This window comes from Oncorhynchus masou, chromosome 28 (assembly GCF_036934945.1).
Source record: "Oncorhynchus masou masou isolate Uvic2021 chromosome 28, UVic_Omas_1.1, whole genome shotgun sequence".
NCBI classification, from domain to species: Eukaryota; Metazoa; Chordata; class Actinopteri; order Salmoniformes; family Salmonidae; genus Oncorhynchus; species Oncorhynchus masou.
The window spans coordinates 79,836,765-79,856,108 of NC_088239.1; the positions used below are offsets into that span (position 1 = coordinate 79,836,765).

A 19,344-nucleotide genomic window follows, 5' to 3' on the forward strand; every position below is an offset into this window, starting at 1 on the left:
GTTTTGCCTGTAGCTCCCGTTCTAGGGCACCCACAGACAATATCTTTGCAGTTCTGGATAATTCAGAGTGTTTTCTTTCCAAAGCTATCAATTATATGCATAGTCGAGCATCTTTTTGTGACAAAATATCTTGTTTAAAACGGGAACGTTTTTCATCCAAAAATGAAATAGCGCCCATAGAGTTTCAAGAGGTTAAGAACAAATTCTTATTTTCAATTACGGCCTGGGAACAGTGGGTTAACTGCCTGTTCAGGGGCAGAACGACAGATTTGTACCTTGTCAGCTCGGGGGTTTGAACTCGGAACCTTCCGGTTACTAGTCCAACACTCTAACCACTAGGCTACCCTGCCGCCCCAAATGGTGAATGCTGATGTATTTACTGGGGAAAAGTTCATAGAAAAGCTTATTGAGGTTAAGTGTTTTATGGGTGTGAGTTGTGTAATTAATATTAGTATTCGGCTTACTCACATCTTGACAGGAAGTAGTTAATCTTAGAGGCAACATGAATGAGCCTATATCCTGTTTTTTTTTTTTACTCCATTGTGTGCGTTTTTCTGATTAATCAGGAATTCCAGATCTTTTTTCCAAACCTCTGAAATCATCTCATTTCTTTTTCTCATGGTTTAAAGTGGACTATAACCTTATTTTCCCTTATACATGATGTTCTACCAATCGTATCCCTGTCATCTCCAGAACGAGGGATCAAAGAAGAAGTCTAAGGAAGACAACGACGAGGAGTCGGCCGCCGCCAACGCCAAGCGGGACGAGCCGGACCGAGCGGCCCTAATGATGTTCAGGCCACTGGTGTCTGACCCCATCTACATCAACAGGAAGTGTCCACTGCCCCGCTCCAAAAAGATTGGCTCTGTGGAAGTAAGTGCCACCTTCAGGTCCAGTTCAGAATACACAGGTGTTATACAGGATAGACTGTATACGCCAAGAGTTGTAAAGTGTCACAACAAACGTACACTATTGTAGTCACCTGCTAGCTACATTGGTGATAAAAATGCCTGGTTAGTGGTACTGCTCTTGCATGTAATTGTCTTGAATTGGTTTTTGGGTTAGTACTGTGTAGTGTTGTACATTTACAGCAGAGCTATGCAACAGAATAACAATGTGCACTGAAAGGGGTCACCTGACGAGTCACCAGCCCCCTTTGGAATGTAAGCTTACTGTGTTACTTATTACAGTAATATACCATTGCAATTAGAACAAGGAGTGATTTTTAAGGTCTCAAAAACAATGCTGGTGTGACTACCTTCTCTCAATAGCCCAGCCGCGAGCAAGTAACAATTGTAAAATGTACACTACCGTTCAAAAGTTTGGGGTCACTTAAAAATGTCCTTGTTTTTGAAAGAAAAGCACCTTTTTTGTCCATTTAAAATAAAAATCAAATGAATCAGAAATACAGTGTAGACATTGTTAATGTTGTAAATGACTATTGTAGCTGGAAACGGTTGATTTTTAATGGAATATCTACATAGGTGTACAGAGGCCCATTATCAGCAACCATCACTCCTGTGTTCCAATGGCACGTTGTATTAGCTAATCCAAGTTTATTTTAAAGGGCTATTTGATCATTAGAAAATCCTTTTGCAATTATGTTAGCACAGCTGACTGTTGTCCTGATTTAAAGAAGCAATAAAACTGGCCTTCTTTAGACTAGTTGAGTATCTGGAGCATTAGCATTTGTGGGTTTGATTACAGGCTGAAAATGTCCAGAAACAAATACCTTTTTTCTGAAACTCGTCAGTCTATTCTTGTTCTGAGAAATGAAGGCTATTCCATGCAAGAAATTGCCAAGAAACTGAAGAGCTCGTACAACACTGTGTACTACTCCTTTCACAGAACAGCGCAAACTGTCTCTAACCAGAATAGAAAGAGTGGGAGGCCCCGGTGCACAACTGAGCAAGAGGACAAGTGCATTAGTGTGTCTAGTTTGAGAAACAGGAACCTCACAAATCCTCACCTGGCAGCTTCATTAAATAGTACCCGCAAAACACCAGTCTCAACGTCAACAGTGAAGAGGCGACTCCGGGATGCTGGCCTTCTAGGCAGAGTTCCTCTGTCCAGTGTCTGTGTTCTTTTGCCTGTCTTAGTCTTTAATTTTTATTGGCCAGTCTGAGAGATGGCTTTCTCTTTACAACTCTGTCTAGAAGGCCAGCATCCCGGAGTCGCCTCTTCACTGTTGACGTTGAGACTGGTGTTTTGCGGGTACTATTTAATGAAGCTGCCAGTTGAGGATTTGTGAGGTTTCTGTTTCTCAAACTAGACACCCTAATGTACTTGTCCTCTTGCTCAGTTGTGCACCGGGGCCTTCCACTCCTCTCTCTATTCTGGGGACAGCCAGTTTGCGCTGTTCTGTGAAGGGAGTAGTACACAGCGTTGTATAAGATCAGTTAGCCTTTTAAAATGATAAACTTGGATTAGCTAACACAACGTGCCATTGGAACACAGTGGTGGTTGCTGATAATGGGCCTCTACGCCTATGTAGATATTCCTTACAAAATCTGCCGTTTCCAGCTACAATAGTCATTAACAATGTCTACACTGTATTTCTGATCAATTTGATGTTATTTTAATGAACAAAAAATGTGCTTTTCTTTCAAAAACAAGGACATTTCTAAGTGACCCCAAACTTTTGAACAGTAGTGTATCTTTGATGGTCCATCTTTGCATGAACACACAAAAGTCCTCATAGGAAGCACTTTGCTTTTCTACAAGTAGCGTTGGCCTTGGTCGTTGAGAGAAATGAAGTGCCACGTTAGCTATGAAGCTTTCAGCAAACACCTCTGAAAGTTGTTACCTGTAATTTGAAACTTTGTTTTTATCTGGATCTTCAACTTTTTTGCTTCCAATATTCAGATCTATGTCTGTATATTCATGTTGATATATTTAATTTATTTTTAATGTAATATTGAAATCTATTTCTGTATACCCACCCACACACAAAACATTGCTGTATGTTGGTGAGTGCATGGTAACTACTGGTCTTTGAAAACGTTGTAGAAACTAATCAATTTTCACTTTTTATTTTAAGTGGTGGTCACCAATACACGTTCTTAGAAGAGATTTGATATTTTTTACGTCTGTATTCTACACTTTACCTTTATAAAATTCAGCTTGATGCAGTCAGTCAGGTTATAAGTAATAATAAATATCAATGTTATTTACTAAATTCATATTTACTGTACCTTCTAATCTCCATTGCATATACTTCAGTAATGCACTATGTCACACCCCCCACAGTACACCTTGCATGTGCATAAGAGTGCAACATTTATATTTACGTTTGTTTCCTTCAGATCACAAAGAAATGTTCTGCAAGCAGTGTGTACCATCACTTTTGCCAAACAACAACCCCTATGTTTCAAATTCACCAGTTACACAGCAAAATTACAAATGTTAAATAAACTCTCATAGGGTTAAAATTAACACTGTGTCCGTGTTGTTCCACACTATACCAAGCTAATGTTAGACTTTCAAAAATGTTAGAAACTCTGAAAGTACAGTACTAAAAGCGAACTGTAAATAGTTGAAAATGTATATTGACCAACACTGGTTAATGTGTTGCATTCACTATACACTCGTGTAAGTGTTAAAAATATACTCTTGTTGAGTTGATTTTAACTTTAGTTGTTGATTACATTGTCATACCTGGCGGCAGGTAGCCTAGTGGTTTAGAGTGTTGGGCCAGTAACCAAAAGGTCGCTGGTTTGAATCCCTGAGCCGATTAGGTGAAATATCTGTCAATGTGCCCTTGAGCATGGCACTTAACCCTAATTGTTCTGGATAAGAGTGTCAGCTAAATGACTAAAATGTAAATTTAATACTGCTGGCTTTTAAGGGTATATATTACAAAAGCAACTATCTCTGTACATCTTGACTAATAGTGAATATTGTGCCTTACCCACAGTATTGTAGGGAAGATTGTCCCTCCTCACCCACTGTATTGTAGGGAAGATTGTCCCTCCTCACCCACTGTATTGTGGGGAAGATTGTCCCTCCTCACCCACTGTATTGTAGGGAAGATTGTCCCTCCTCACCCACTGTATTGTAGGGAAGATTGTCCCTCCTCACCCACTGTATTGTGGGGAAGATTGTCCCTCCTCACCCACTGTATTGTAGGGGAAGATTGTCCCTCCTCACCCACTGTATTGTAGGGAAGATTGTCCCTCCTCACCCACTGTATTGTAGGGAAGATTGTCCCTCCTCACCCACTGTATTGTAGGGAAGATTGTCCCTCCTCACCCACTGTATTGTGGGGAAGATTGTCCCTCCTCACCCACTGTATTGTAGGGAAGATTGTCCCTCCTCACCCACTGTATTGTGGGGAAGATTGTCCCTCCTCACCCACTGTATTGTGGGGAAGATTGTCCCTCCTCACCCACTGTATTGTAGGGAAGATTGTCCCTCCTCACCCACTGTATTGTGGGGAAGATTGTCCCTCCTCACCCACTGTATTGTGGGGAAGATTGTCCCTCACCCACTGTATTGTGGGGAAGATTGTCCCTCCTCACCCACTGTATTGTAGGGAAGATTGTCCCTCCTCACCCACTGTATTATAGTCACTGGTCTTTCACATTATCACATGGTGTTGGCAGTACACTGTTTGGTGATTTTACTTGACTTAACACATTACACCAGCTGTATGCTGACACTAATGCAGAGAGAATAGTCTACACACATCAGCTAAAGTTGCCCAGGGCTACATTTACTTTAAAATGTATGTATTGATTGTTAATTATCTGATTAACGAACTTGTGCCAGGATCACAGAATTGACCTGCATGTCAATGTGACCCGTAAATGGACAGTCTAACAATTGCTAGTATATTGATGTTTCTTCTTTTTTTTTTTTTTTTTTTTTTTTAACTTTCCTTTTAGTCCCCATTGCAGCCAGACTTTATCAAGACCGCAGCTGGCAAAGTATGACGATACATTATACCAAACCTAAACAAAAAAGTTCCTACTTGTGAATGTTGATGGGACACACATACATTAGCTGGAGACTGTTCTTTTTTTTTTTTGTAATGTTGCATGACTGTGCTGTTTTTGCCCCCTCTCTCACTTCCAGGAAGAGAGCCCCCTGAGTGTGTCTAGCCCTGACTCTATTGGTACCTGGCTTCATTACACCTGTGGTGTTGGTACTGGGCGTCGAAGACGCAGATCAGGGGACCAAATCACTTCCTCCCCTGTCTCTCCCAAATCACTGGCTTTCACATCCAGTATTTTTGGCTCATGGCAACAGGTTTTTACCCATTTTAATTTATTATCCACACAAACAGATGACACCTACTCTTGTTCATGTGTACTTAAAAACACTGCTGCGGTCAGCAAGGACACCTAATCAGCAGATTGATGTAAAGATGCCATTTTTACCCCTATTCGCAATTTCCCAAAAAATGTGTGCCATTTTCATCATTTAAAAAAAACTAAAAAACTAAATGGTACTGTGAAGAATGATTCCTTTTTGTCTTTCATTTTTTTGGGGGGGGGTTATTCGGTTTATTGGGTCCATACAGTGAAGATGATAACTCTTGAAACAAGGTTACATTTTAGTATCTTAAATTCTAATAGCATTGCATTTCAAAGATTGCTGGCTATGGGATACTCATTTTGCACTGTATTTAAAAAATATATATATATATATATTTTGCAACTAACGTTGTTGCTCTGCTGCCTTGGTGGAATTGACACTTTCCTCACAATGTGACCACAATGTCTACTAGAGGTACACCTAAAGTGCTTAGCACCAACCAGCTAATGAGACACTGTCTGTGGCTCTCTCCCTGGTTTCATCTTTGTTGAGGTTTCTCCCTGTTTTGTTGTTCCCCCGGTAAATATATTTAAAAAACAACATTTTTTTTATCAAATACCTGCTCATGGACTCTTTCAATTATGGCTGTGTGAAATACAGTACCAGTCAAAAGTCTGGACACACCGAACTCATTCAAGGGTTTTTCTTTATTTATTTTTTACTATTTTCTACATTGTAGAATAATAGTGAATACATCAAAACTATGAAATAACACATGGAATCATGTAGTAACCAAAAAAGTGTTCAACAAATCAAAATATATTTTATACTTGAGGTTCTTCAATGTAGCCACCCTTTGCCTTGATGACAGCTTTCCACACCCTTGGCATTCTCTCAACCAGCTTCACCTGGAATACTTTTCCAACAGTCTTGAAGGAGTTCCCACACTGAGCCCTTTTTGGCTGCTTTTCCTTCACTCTGCGGTGTAACTCATCCCAAACCATCTCAATTGGGTTGAGGTTGGGTGATTGTGTAGGCCAGGTCATCTGATGCAGCACTCCATTACTCTCCTTCTTGGTCATATAGCCCTTACACAGCCTGGAGGTGTGTTGGGTCATTGTCCTGTTGAAAAAAAAATGATAGTCCCACTAAGCGCACACCAGATGGGATGGCGTATCGCTGCAGAATGCTGTGGTAGCCATGCTGGTTAATTGTGCCTTGAATTCTAAATAAATCACAGACAGTGTCACCAGCAAAGCACCCCCACACCACCACCTCCATGCTTCACGGTGGGAACTACACATGCAGAGATCATCCATTCAACAACTCTGCGTCTCACAAAGGCACAGTGGTTGGAACCAGATTTGGACTCATTAGACCAAAGGACAGATTTCCACCGGTCTAATGTCCATTGGTCACGTTTCTTAGCCCAAGAAAATATCTTCTTATTGGTGTTTCTTTGCAGCAATTTGACCATGAAGGCCTGATTCATAGTCTCCTCTGAACAGTAGATGTTGAGTTGTGTCTGTAACTTGAACTCTGAAGCATTTATTTGGGCTGCAATTTCTGAGGCTGGTAACCCAGAGTTTCCTCTGTAGCAGAGGTAACTCTGGGTCTTCCTTTCCTGTGGAGATCCTAATCAGTGCCAGTTTCATCAAAGCGCTTGATGGTTTTTGCGACTGTACTTGAAGATACTTTCAAAGTTCTTTACATTTTCCACATTGACTGACCTTCATTTCAGTAATGATGGACTGTTTCTCTTTGCTTATTTGAGCTGTTCATGCCATAATATGGACTTGGTCTTTTACCAAATAGGGCTGTCTTCTGTATACCCCGCTACCTTGTCACAACAAATTAACTTTTAACAAGGCACATCTGCTAATTTAAATGCATTCCAGGTGACTACCTCATGAAGCCGGTTGAGAGAATGCCAAGTGTGCAAAGCAGTCAAGGCAATGGGTGGCTACTTTGAAGAATCTCAAATATTAAATATATTTTGATTTGTTTACACATTTTTGGTTACTACATGATTCCATATGTGTTATTTCATAGTTCTGATGTCTTCACTATTATTCTACAATATAGAAAATAGTAAAAAAATAAAGTAGAAGCCTGGGATGAGTAGGTGTGTCCAAAACTTTGACTGGTACTCTATATTCCACTATATTCATAACTTGAACAACAGAATGTATGTCTTGCTTTTGTCATGCATTTTCACGTTTTGCCAACTTGAAAAGCCATAATCGAACCAGTGTACGTCTGCATAGTTTGGTGTCGTTCTTTTCATCCATCTAAGAGACTAGGTAAAGACCACTCTTTATATTAATCTGCTGAAACAGACATTAGCTGTCCTTCGCGACTCGCTTGGATTTGCTGTTGAGTGAGAATTTGAACAATAATCTGGGCCACTCAGAGTGTCTAGTGTGACTAACTAACATGCAGATTTTGGAGATCTGTTTGGGGTGGGATGTCCGTCCTAAGCTTGCCTGCCGCTTATGCCGCCAAGAAATTTGGTCCAACTCGGCTGCGATGGAAATTAACACACTCTTTTCTAATGGGTCACTGCTTTGCTCAAATCAAATGTAAAGCAGGCTATTTCAACTACATTTCTCGCCCCATCTGCCAAATGGACACACAACCAGATTTTAATGTGAAATTGGCTGTATTTTATACCTTTGACCAGATTATATTAACGATAGGGCCATTGAAGTCATCCTATAAAGGGGAAATGTAGTGTGAATATTTAAAGCGGGTCTAAGGTTGACACTAAATCATATATTGAAAGGCAATATCTTTCAATTATAGCAGTGATCAATAATAGTATGTATTATAGAATATATATATATATATATATATATATATATGTGTGTGTATAATAGTATGTATTATATCATATATTATAATAGTATGTATTATAGTATATTAAACAGTGCATTCTTAAAGTATTCAGACCCCTTCTCTCTCTCCACATTGTTACGTTTACAGCCTCATTCTAAAATATAATTATTATTTTTTATTAAAAAAAAAAAAAAAATTGTCCATCTACACATACTACCCCATAATGATAAAGCAAAAACGTTAATTCTTTTTTGCAAATTTATTAAAAAAATAATATATAAAACCAAACTTATTGTTGGAGTATTCAGACCGTTTGTTATGAGATTTGAAATTTGAGCTCGAGTGCATCCTGTTTCCATTGATGTTTCTACAACTTGATTGGAGTCCAACTGTGGTAAGTTCAATTGATTGGACATGATTTGGAAAGGAAAACACACCCGATTTGGAAACACATATTTCTGTATAAGGTCCCACATTTGACAGTGCATGTCAGAGCAAAAACCAAGCAATGAGGTGGAAGAAATTGTTCGTAGAGCTCCGAGATATTATTGTCGAGGCACAGATCTGGGGAAGGGTACCAAAACTTTTCTGCAGCTTAGATGGTCCCCAGTGGCCGAAGTTCAAGACTCTCCCTGGAGCTTGCTGTCTGGCCAAACTGCGCAATCGGGGGAGAAGGGCCTTGGTCAGGGATGTGACCAAAAACCCTATGGTCACTCTGACAGAGCTCCAGAGTTTCTGTGTAGATGGGAGAACCTTCTAGAAGGACAAACATCTCTGCAGCACTCCACCAATCAGGCCTTTATGGTAGATTGGCCAGACGGAAGCCGCCACTAAGTAAAAAGCATATGACAGCCCACTTGGAGTTTACCAAAGGGCACTTTAAGGACTCTCAGACCATGAGAAACAAGATTCTCTCGTCTGATGAAACCAAGATGGAACTCTTTGGCCTGAATGCCAAGCGTCATGTCTGGCGGAAACGTGGCTACATCCCTACGGTGAAGCATGGTGGTGGCAGCATCATGCTGTCCTGTTTTTCAATGGCAGGGACTGGGAGACTAGTCAGGATTGAGGGAAAGATGAATGGCGCAAAGTTCAGAGAGATCCTTGATAAAAACTGGGGTGAAGGTTCACCTTCCAACAGGACAATGACCCTAAGTGCACAGCCAAGACAACGCAGGAGTGGGTTTGGGACAAGTGTCAATGTCTTTGAGTGGCCCAGCCAGAGCCCGGACTTAAACCCGATCGAACATCTCTGGAGAGAACTGAAAATAGCCGTGCAGTGACGCTCCCCATCCAACTTGACAGAGCTTGAGAGAATCTGTAGAGAAGAATGGGAGAAACTCCCCAAATACAGGTGTGCCATGCTTGTAGCGTCATACCCAAGAAGACTCGAGGCTGTAATCATTGCCAAAGGAGATTCAATAAAGTACTGAGTAAAGGGTCTGAATACTTATGTAACTGTTATTTAATCTTTTTTTTGTCATTATGGTGTGTTGTGTGTAGATTGATGAGAGAAGAAAAAAAACGATTTTAATCAAATTCAGAATAAAGCTGTAACGTAACAAAATGTGTGAAAAGTCATGGGTCTGAACACTGTATATTATAATAGTATGTATTATAGAATATTATAATAGTATGTATTATAGTATAATGTATTTGCTGTCAGAGGACATGTGACTGAGTTAAAGGTGCTTATATTATGGCTGTATGTGTGGTGGCACTTAAATGTCTTCATCACACCGTCTACAGTACCTAACCACCTACATTTACATCACACTGATGTCATTTACTACAACTGTAGCGTATAGGCTATACCCTAACGTACATAATTAGAAAAGGCATCATTGTAGGCGAACATACAATGATGGACAATTTTATGTATATTTGCCTCGGACTACTTGCATTTGAGAGATTTTCCGAGAAACTCTCATCTCTCAGCCAAACTCACAGCAGGCTAGGCCAGTGCTAGAAGAAACTTCCAATTGGCTTGTTCACACCTCCCCTGTAACTAATCCCCAGGTGATTGCTGTAAATGAGAACGTGTTTCTCTGTCATCTCACCTGGTAAAATAAGGGTTAAATGAATACAAAATAATCCCACCACTTCCTGTAATGTGGGTTTTCTGTATGGAGCCTGGTTGGTTCTAGTCACTAAGATGGGTCTTCTGCCCTACTAGACAGGGGGTTACCCTCCCTGATCCTCCAGGTGAGCCATGTGAGGTGTGAGAATGGGCTCACAGTGTGCTCATTTTCTTCGCGCTCTCATGACCTTTCAATCCACTGACACAGACCAGGATCCTGCTGTGAGGTCCGCCCCACTCCACCTCTACCTCCCTTCACCCCCCCCTAAAAAAAGGGCAGAGGATCCACTCATTTCAAGTTTGTCTCGTTTTTTTTTTGTCCGTGCACGAAACGGAGATATTAACATCTTGGATGGTGAAAATGAGAACACCAAACTCAACTTCTTTCTTCATGTCTTCACTTTGACTTTTTTTTTTTTTTTTAACACGGGTGTAATGTGTATCTTGGTTAAAGTTGTGCAGTCTTGATTGTTTGAAACCTGATTTTCTGCAAACTGTTGCCACGTCCATCCTCGTCCCTCAACTCCTGCATCTCTTCTCACCCGCTGTGTCCTCCGTAATGTCCCACCTCTCACGTGGCATGGACTTCGTTTGGCCATAGGGATGTTGCATGTTCATCTTTCTTTTCTTCTGCTGATTAGTCTTTGTTGCCGTCTGCACTACCATTTCCCTCTGCTGCTTCTGAACATGTCTTTCCAGAAAAAGGCATCCGTTTCAGTGAGGTTGTGGATGAGTTTCAGTGAAATGTGGTAATATTTATTTGTTTGTTTTCTCCTCCTAGGTTCTGTCAGAGAACAATGCCCATGCACAGCGACCTGGTAGACTATACTCTGAACACAAACTCACCCCAGGAGTAGGTAAGCATAATCACTGCCTTTTGGACATTTGAAACAAATTAGCCCCGATTTATCACTTTATATTATTAAGAAATGTAAAAAAAAATATGAAAATTCTCTCTTTTTTAAGAATGTGATTTAGATGTTTCGTTATATCCCTAGTTTTCAAATGTTTTAGTGTCTTCACATTACATTCAGCACAACGTCAATGTGAGGGCAAATATTGGAAGTAACTTTTGCAATGCAATGGATGCAATTTTAGGATGTCAGATTTGTTCTGTACTGTGTGTTTTCTGACGCGTCACAAATCTTTGCTTTGTGTTGACGGAGCCTCAAGCACCTGAAGTATCATACACTGGCTGCTCTCTTCACAATTAATGATCACTTACTATGTCTGTGATGTGGAGCTTGTTTGACCAAGTAATACTGTCAACAAGCTGTTTAAGCATACTTTAGACAAAGATTTTTGCCACACAACTAATACAGTGCTGACTCAATTTCTCATACATGCTGGTAATGTCCTTAGTGACCTAAAATGTTGTAGCCACAGCAAATTCTTAGCAAAATATTAGGGATTTGTTGCTGGCTACCATTTTAGAAATGGCTGTCCTACACCTTCATTCTTTTCTTTCACTTTTTTCTTCATTTTTTATCTTTTTGTATCACTAAGTAACGCTTTGATATTACAAACTATCATGTTTGAATTGTGTTATTATTTATCTTAATTTTGATCATATTATTTGTGATGGTATCTAGTAGCTAGTAGTTTATGCCTGTGTATCGTACCAGGTTCTTGGCTCATAATTAGCTGTGCAATGAAGATGACAGTCATCAAGATACGTAGCAACTGTATAATAGCCTAGTGGTTAGAGGACATAGTTATCAACTTGCAGTGACCTGAACAGGTTTCCCGATAGCGTTGGAAATTAGGCTTTTACCAATGTTCTAACTATGCATCGCTCATAACGACCGAAGACGCTGTAACATGCGTTACCCATAACACCACGTGAATAACACTCGCCAAGTGCGTCTTTACATGCGTTTCCCATAACACCAGGTAGATAACACTCGCTAAGTGCATCTTTACATGCTTTTCCCATAACACCACATAGATAACACTCGCTATGTGCATCTTTACATGCGTTTCCCATGACACCAGGTAGATAACACTCGCAAAGTGCGTCGTCGAGAGCATGTGTCAATACCGAAAAGATTGAAAGAAGGCAGAGCTGATCTCTGATCAGTTTTCTTCATTCAAATTCTTACCCTACCATTTTAGAATGAATGCGCAATAATGACCCCGGACCAGCTCATGGAGAATCTATCACATATGGCTGCAATAATTTGAGTCATTTTATTCTAATGGCTTACCCTATGATAATGCACTAAATCACAGATTTGGCACATCACGTTTACGCATCATTTAAATGTATTGAGGCACAATTACATTAGCCTGCAATTAGCAAACTATAACTCAATATTTAAAATATTTAAATATTTTGGCCTGGTTTGTAACAATTGCTAACTTGTATTTGTACTGTATATTAATATATTAAGATATTGGCGGTCAAAGATAAAATGTGTTTCTGTCTATGTTTAGCAGAAATATTTGTTGTGTAGTGGAGGGCAATAAATAATCGAACAACGCACTTAAATGTTTTACAAGTAGTTTGAGGCAGTCGTTAAATTACAAGCATTTTCAAGTGCAAGTTTAGTAACAAAGGTTTTGGTCAACAGCTCGGAGATATAACATTGCTCCTAGGAAGGTTTTTACAATTAACCCAGGTCTATAATGTCGGCCCAAAAGTTAGGAATTCCACCACCCCTCCTCCCCCTCCCACAAGGCCATCCTCATGCCAAGTGACATTACTGTCATTATGTGAAGGCTCTTATGAGGCTGCACAGGGTCTTTTTGTGGCAAGAATCTCCTAGAAATGCATGCTGCATGCATTCCAATGGTGTGGACCAAATGGTTGTTGTATGTATCTTCTCTTAACTCCCACCAGGGTCTCATTGCGCTGGTCTCTTTAGCACCATGGTGCTCGGGGCCTCCTCCAGTGCACCTAACCTACAAGATTATGCTCGCGCGCACCGTAAAAAGCTGACCTCTTCTGGCTTCTTAGATGGTATGTGCAAACACGCACACACATCTTAAAAAATAAATAAAAAAAAGATGAACCCTTGCTCATTTTTCTAAAGGAATCCTGTAATTTCCTCCTGTGTATTTCAATAGGAAATATATGAATGTATTCTGACAGTTTGTGTCGGTCCCTCTAATTTACCATATTGTGTTTTTGGACAGAAACATAATTCATGTTATTGGGAGAAGAAATTATAATAATCCATCTTTTTAGTTAATATGGTGAAGTCCATTGTTTTGGTAGTGAATTTAAGGTTTATTCATACAAAATAAGACATATTTTTCCAGAGTTGTGCACAATGTTGCACTCAGTACTGATCCCCCTCATAACTTCTTTTGATAATCAATATCTTATTACAGTATCTTACTTTCAATTCAAATTAATTGCGGGTCAAATATTCCTGTCTCCGAAATCTTGTACTATATCGATTTAGCTAAACGATGAGGTGAGGTTATTTCATTCATTACTACATTTAAAAAAAAATATTAAAAAAAATTACTCATGCAAACAATTTCTTATGGCTAGAATCCGAACCGGACATCTGCAAACGTAACTAAGATGCAACTAAACATTTAGCTTTGATCTCAAAGAGTTGCATGTGCAGATCTCAAGTAAGGACTTGGCCCTCAATCACAGTTTACCTTCAATCAATTTAAATCATCCGTGATTTATTTTTTGGGAAAATTTACTCTTTTTTGGAATTTGTATTACAAATAAAAATTTAAAATTTAACACTTTGTTCCTGTAGTTACTGTAGCTAGCTGTAAAGTGCATATGTTGTAATATGCTTGGAAAGTCGATCACAGCTGGAGGAGACACCTCGTCATTTTTTCGGGGTATGTTTTTGACACGACAGGTAGCAAGTAAAAGTGTGTGAACGGTTGCTAACTATCTTAATTAAGCTAACTGGCTAATTAACTTAGCTAGCTGGCTAACTTTGGGGTGAAACAATTAACGTATTTACAGTTGGTTAGCTACCGCATCGCTCTTTGCTAGCAAACTGAATGCTCCCTTCAAAACGAGTAAAGTGTCTCCACTAATGTCTACATTTTGGCGTCTCCACGTAACAACCATATTATTCAGTGTTGGGGTCCATTCCATTTCAATTATAAATTCTAATTGGGATTTCAGTTTACTTCCGGAATTGACTTAATTTAAATGTAATTGACCACACCCCTGGTTTTGTAGCCATATTACGCTCTTCAAACAGTTGTCTACAAATACTTTGTTACTTGGTTATGGATATTGTAGTTGAATACGTTTTTTTGTAGTTTTCTTACGCTAGCCTTTGTAGCTTTTACGTATTTTTATGCATTTTAGATAACCCTTTTGGATCTTTCCAGATATTTTTGATGGAGCTTTTATTAAAACAGCCCTATTCCACAAAGTTTAGAAAATAATTTTTGTATTATGCTGGCAGACTGTGGAATAAGGTGTAGATGATAATATTTTTGTTTTTATTTGATTGCTCACCCAGTTTTAGAACGCTGCGAAGTACTACATGTTATAGCACTTTTGCACAGACCGTTTCACTGTTGTCATTTACATGGGCATTTGATTTCAAGACGGAGTCATTCCACCACAAAAAGCACAAGAAATAGCATTTCGCCACCCACCATCTCAGATTGTTCTGAAATCATTTGTATAGTTCGAAACCGATAAGATTAGTATTCCTGAAACATTATTTTGTTGAAATACACTACGTTACCAAAAATGTGTGGACACCTGCTCGTCCAACATCTCATTCCAAAATCATGGGGATTCATATGGAGTTGGTCCTCCTTTTGTTGCTGTCACAGCCTCTACTCTTCTGGGAAGGCCTAGCTTCCATTCAGCCACAAGAGCATTAGTGAGGTCGGGCACTGATGTTGGGCGATTAGGCCTGGCTCGCAGTTGGCATTCCAATTCATCCCAAAGGTGTTCGATAGAGTTGAGGTCAGGGCTCTGTGCAGGCCAGTCAAGTTTTTCCACACTAATCTTGACAAACCATTTCTGTATGGACCTCACTTTGTGCATGGGGGCATTGTCATGCTGAAACAGGAAAGGACCTTCCTTGCCTGACCCAAAAACAGCCCCAGACCATTATTCCTCCTCCACCCAACTTTACAGTTGGCACTATGCAGTGGGGCAGGTAGCGTTCTGCTGGCATCCGCCAAACCCAGATTCGTCCGTCAGACTGCCAGATGGTGAATTCATCACTCTAGAGAACGCGTTTCCACTGCTCCAGAGTCCAATGGGGGCGAGCTTTACACCACTCCAGCCGACGCTTGGCATTGCGCATGGTGATCTTAGGCTTGTGTGCGGCTGCTCGGCCATAAAAACCCATTTCATGAAGCTCCCGACTAACAGTTATTTGGTTGGTGTTACTTCCAGAGGCATTTTGGAACTTGGTAGTGAGTGTTGCACCTCAGGACGGACGATTTTGTACGCCATGAGCGCTTCAGCACTAGGCGATCCCGTTCTGTGAGCTTGTGTGCAGCTCTAGCAAGGAAAAAATTTGAGGAAGTGATTGTTGGAAAGGTGGCATCCTATGATGGTGCCACATTGAAAGTCACTGAGCTTGGCCCCCCGACTGGCGCAGGCTTCACTACTGCCTGTGGTTCGATCCCAGGCTGTGTCACAGCCGGCCGTAACCAGGAGTCCCATAGGGCGGTGTACAATTGGCCAAGCATCGTCCGGGTTTGGGGAGGGTTTGGCCCGGGGGCTTTCCTTGACTCATCGCGCTCTAGTGACTCCTTGTGGCGGGCCGTGCACCTGCACGCTGACTTCAGTTGAACAGTGTTTCCTTCCACAGAGTGGTGCGGCTGGCTTCCGGGTTAAGCGACCAGGTGTTAAGAAGCAGCTCGGCTTGGCGGGTCATGTTTCAAAGGACGCATTACTCGACCTCTCCCGAGCCCGTTGGGGAGTTGCAGCAATGAGACAAGATCGTAACTACCAATTGGATATCACAAAATTGTGGAAAAAAGGGGATAAAATTACAACAAACAAAAAAATATATAATCACTGAGCCATTCTACTGCCAATGTTTGTCTGTGGAGATTGCATGGCTGTGTGCTCGATTTTATACACCTGTCAGCAATGGGTTTAGCTGAAATAGCCGAATCCACACATTTTTGTGCATATAGTGTAATTTGATATCTGAGCAATTAAGCTAATTGATTGTACCCAAGTTGTCCATTTTTTTTATTTATAAGATTCATATAATCTTCAATAAATGTAGTACCTAATATCCGATTTAGACCATAATTCTTCCTAACAATAAGTAAGACATGAGGAATTCAATAAAATGGTAAAAAGGCTTACCCACGGACACCCCACCCCAACAACCTGTATACAGTCTCAGGTCTCTGTTTGACAAATAGTATGGATCTGCTGCTTTGGACTATTGCCTATTCATCATTTGTGATGTGCTCCCTGTGAATCGGGTGAATTTTGTTCTGAGAAATCGGCCATTGAAAGTGGCTTGCATTGTTTACAATAAGTTTGTTTTGCCCACTAGAGGTCGCTGTTCCTGCTGCTTTTATCCCTTTTGCTGGTCTCTTGTGTCTTATTATTAAATGGATCACAACATTCCCTCTGCAACCTTGGGTAGAAAACCAATAGCTTTTGCTCATGATGAAAATACATTGTGTGGTCATCCTCACAATAGAAACCAGTCCTCCATGAAAAGTGATTCAGTTTGTCCTTCTCTTAGGCTTAACTTGTGTCCAGGAAACGGCCCCTTTGTGTGTTTTATTCCCTTCAAAAAAGGGTATGGATTAGTTAGACCATTCCTGGCGAACAAGCAAACCATTAGGCTACATCAATTCTAATGGTTTCAATTGTAAAAGTCCCAAACACATACTCTATAGTGTTTTGCAAGTGTAATGGTATTGGGGCTGGGTTGGGTTTAAGGGTAAATGTCACTAATCACACTAAAAATTAGGGATGCAATAGTACACAGTATGTTGTCGACCCGTTGGGTACGCCCCCTACAGTGTTCAATACGCACACGTGAAACGCGGAATTACGATATGCCTGTCGTCTTCCTATAATTTCCCATTGCTCTGCAGACTACACGCACGTTGTACATTCAGATCCACAGAACCAGAGGTGCAGCTTGTGAACAGGCAAGGCAGGCAACTGCTTGGGGCCCCAGGCCGTTAGGGGACTCCTGAGGGCTGACAGACTTCACTCCACAGCAATGTCTCAAAATGTGTCAACCGCAACCCCCCCCTCCCCTTGAACAACCAATGTACGATTTGCAATGACATCTCAGTAGGAAACTGCCCTAAAGGGGCCCCATGAAGAGAGGGTAAACACACACAAAAAGCACATTTGAAGAGATACCGCCGTCTTTCAAATCCGCTGTGAGGGAAATGTTGGATTGAGCGTGCAACACGATGACAAGGGTAAGAAGACCGTAAACAAACAAAGTACAGTCTGCAAGCATTGCTTTGCCACTGTCAGCTACTCAACTGGAAACACTTCAAACGTGATGTGTCATTTACGTGGCCATCACCCGGCTGTATCCCTTATAGGTAAAGCTGGAGCAAGGAGAGTCCACTCGTTTGCCAAAACAAAACAATCTCTCGTTGCTGCCTTCCAACAACAATTTGCGACAAATTCAGAAAAACATAAAGAACTAACAAAAGCAGTGGAGGTATTCACAGCCAAAGATTTGCAGCCCTATTCGGTGGTTACTGACTCGGGATTTCGTCACCTGATGATTTTCTTTAACCGCGTTACAATGTCCCCTCACGCACACATTTCAGTAGCAAAGTCATTCCCAAACTCTATGAAACATCACGGAGAGAAAATGAAAACAAATTGATACAGACACCCTATATACCTCTCTCCACTGATAGTTGGACCTCCAGAGGAACTCAAAGCTACCTCACTGTGATGGTTCACTATGTACTGGAAGCTACCTCACTGTGATGGTTCACTATGTACTGGAAGCTACCTCACTGTGATGGTTCACTATTACTGGAAGCTACCTCACTGTGACGGTTCACTATTACTGGAAGCTACTTCACTGTGATGGTTCACTATGTACTGGAAGCTACTTCACTGTGACGGTTCACTATTACTGGAAGCTACCTCACTGTGATGGTTCACTATGTACTGGAAGCTACTTCACTGTGACGGTTCACTATGTACTGGTAGCTACCTCACTGTGATGGTTCACTATGTACTGGAAGCTACCTCACTGTGACGGTTCACTATTACTGGAAGCTACTTCACTGAGACGGTTCAATATGTACTGGTAGCTACTTCACTGTGATGGTTCACTATGTACTGGAAGCTACCTCACTGTGACGGTTCACTATGTACTGGAAGCTACTTCACTGTGATGGTTCACTATGTACTGGAAGCTACTTCACTGTGACGGTTCACTATTACTGGAAGCTACCTCACTGTGATGGTTCACTATGTACTGGAAGCTACCTCACTGTGATGGTTCACTATGTACTGGAAGCTACCTCACTGTGATGGTTCACTATGTACTGGAAGCTACTTCACTGTGACGGTTCACTATGTACTGGAAGCTACCTCACTGTGACGGTTCACTATTACTGGAAGCTACCTCACTGTGACGGTTCACTATGTACTAGATTAGGAGATAAAGAGCTACGTGTTGCAAACTCATCCCTTGTATGAGAGTCATACAAACGCACACTTTACTTAAATACAAAGAAAGCGTACCGTTACCGTTGCCCTCAAACTGTGATACATACCAAACCATGGGTCTACTGTACCATTGCATCCCTACTAAGTATGGAGATGTGTTTTTCAATACAATTATTAGTAAACAACTGCCATGCAATGGTTTATAATTTCATTAGGGTTGTTACATTTTAGTCACAAACTCATTTCTCCATCAAAGTTTTGAGCTTGTATGAAAAGTATTTTGAGAATTGCATAGGGATAGCTGTCTCAGAGAGAGGCCACTTGTTGGACTGTTCAAGGAGAGTTGGGTTGAAGCTTTAGGTCGATAAGAGAAGGACAAACTGAATTGCTTTCATGGAGAACTGGCTTGAATTGTGAGGAGGATCACACCATTTATTTTAATCATGAGCCAAATCTATTGCTTTTCTACCCAGAGTTGCAAAGAAAAGGTTGTCTTCCATTAAATAAATACAACAGACAGCAAAGTGGAGAAAAGGGTGTAGCAGCAGTGGAATTTAGTGGTAAAAACCTGGTACTT

General features: G+C 40.8%; 1 protein-coding gene across 3 annotated transcripts in view; it reads left to right on the plus strand.

The window, feature by feature from the left end:
- ppip5k2 (diphosphoinositol pentakisphosphate kinase 2) overlaps positions 1 to 19,344 on the plus strand; it is a 68,342-nt gene that overhangs the window by 33,583 nt on the left and 15,415 nt on the right. For 2 of the 3 annotated variants that reach the window (XM_064943542.1, XM_064943543.1), the window contains exons 24-27: positions 694 to 873; positions 5,077 to 5,250; positions 10,959 to 11,034; positions 13,020 to 13,139. In XM_064943542.1, the coding sequence (XP_064799614.1) occupies positions 694 to 873; positions 5,077 to 5,250; positions 10,959 to 11,034; positions 13,020 to 13,139 (550 nt within the window). Of the gene's footprint in view, positions 1 to 693; positions 874 to 4,886; positions 4,929 to 5,076; positions 5,251 to 10,958; positions 11,035 to 13,019; positions 13,140 to 19,344 lie in introns of all 3 variants that reach the window. The other variant, XM_064943541.1, reaches the window with a different exon arrangement.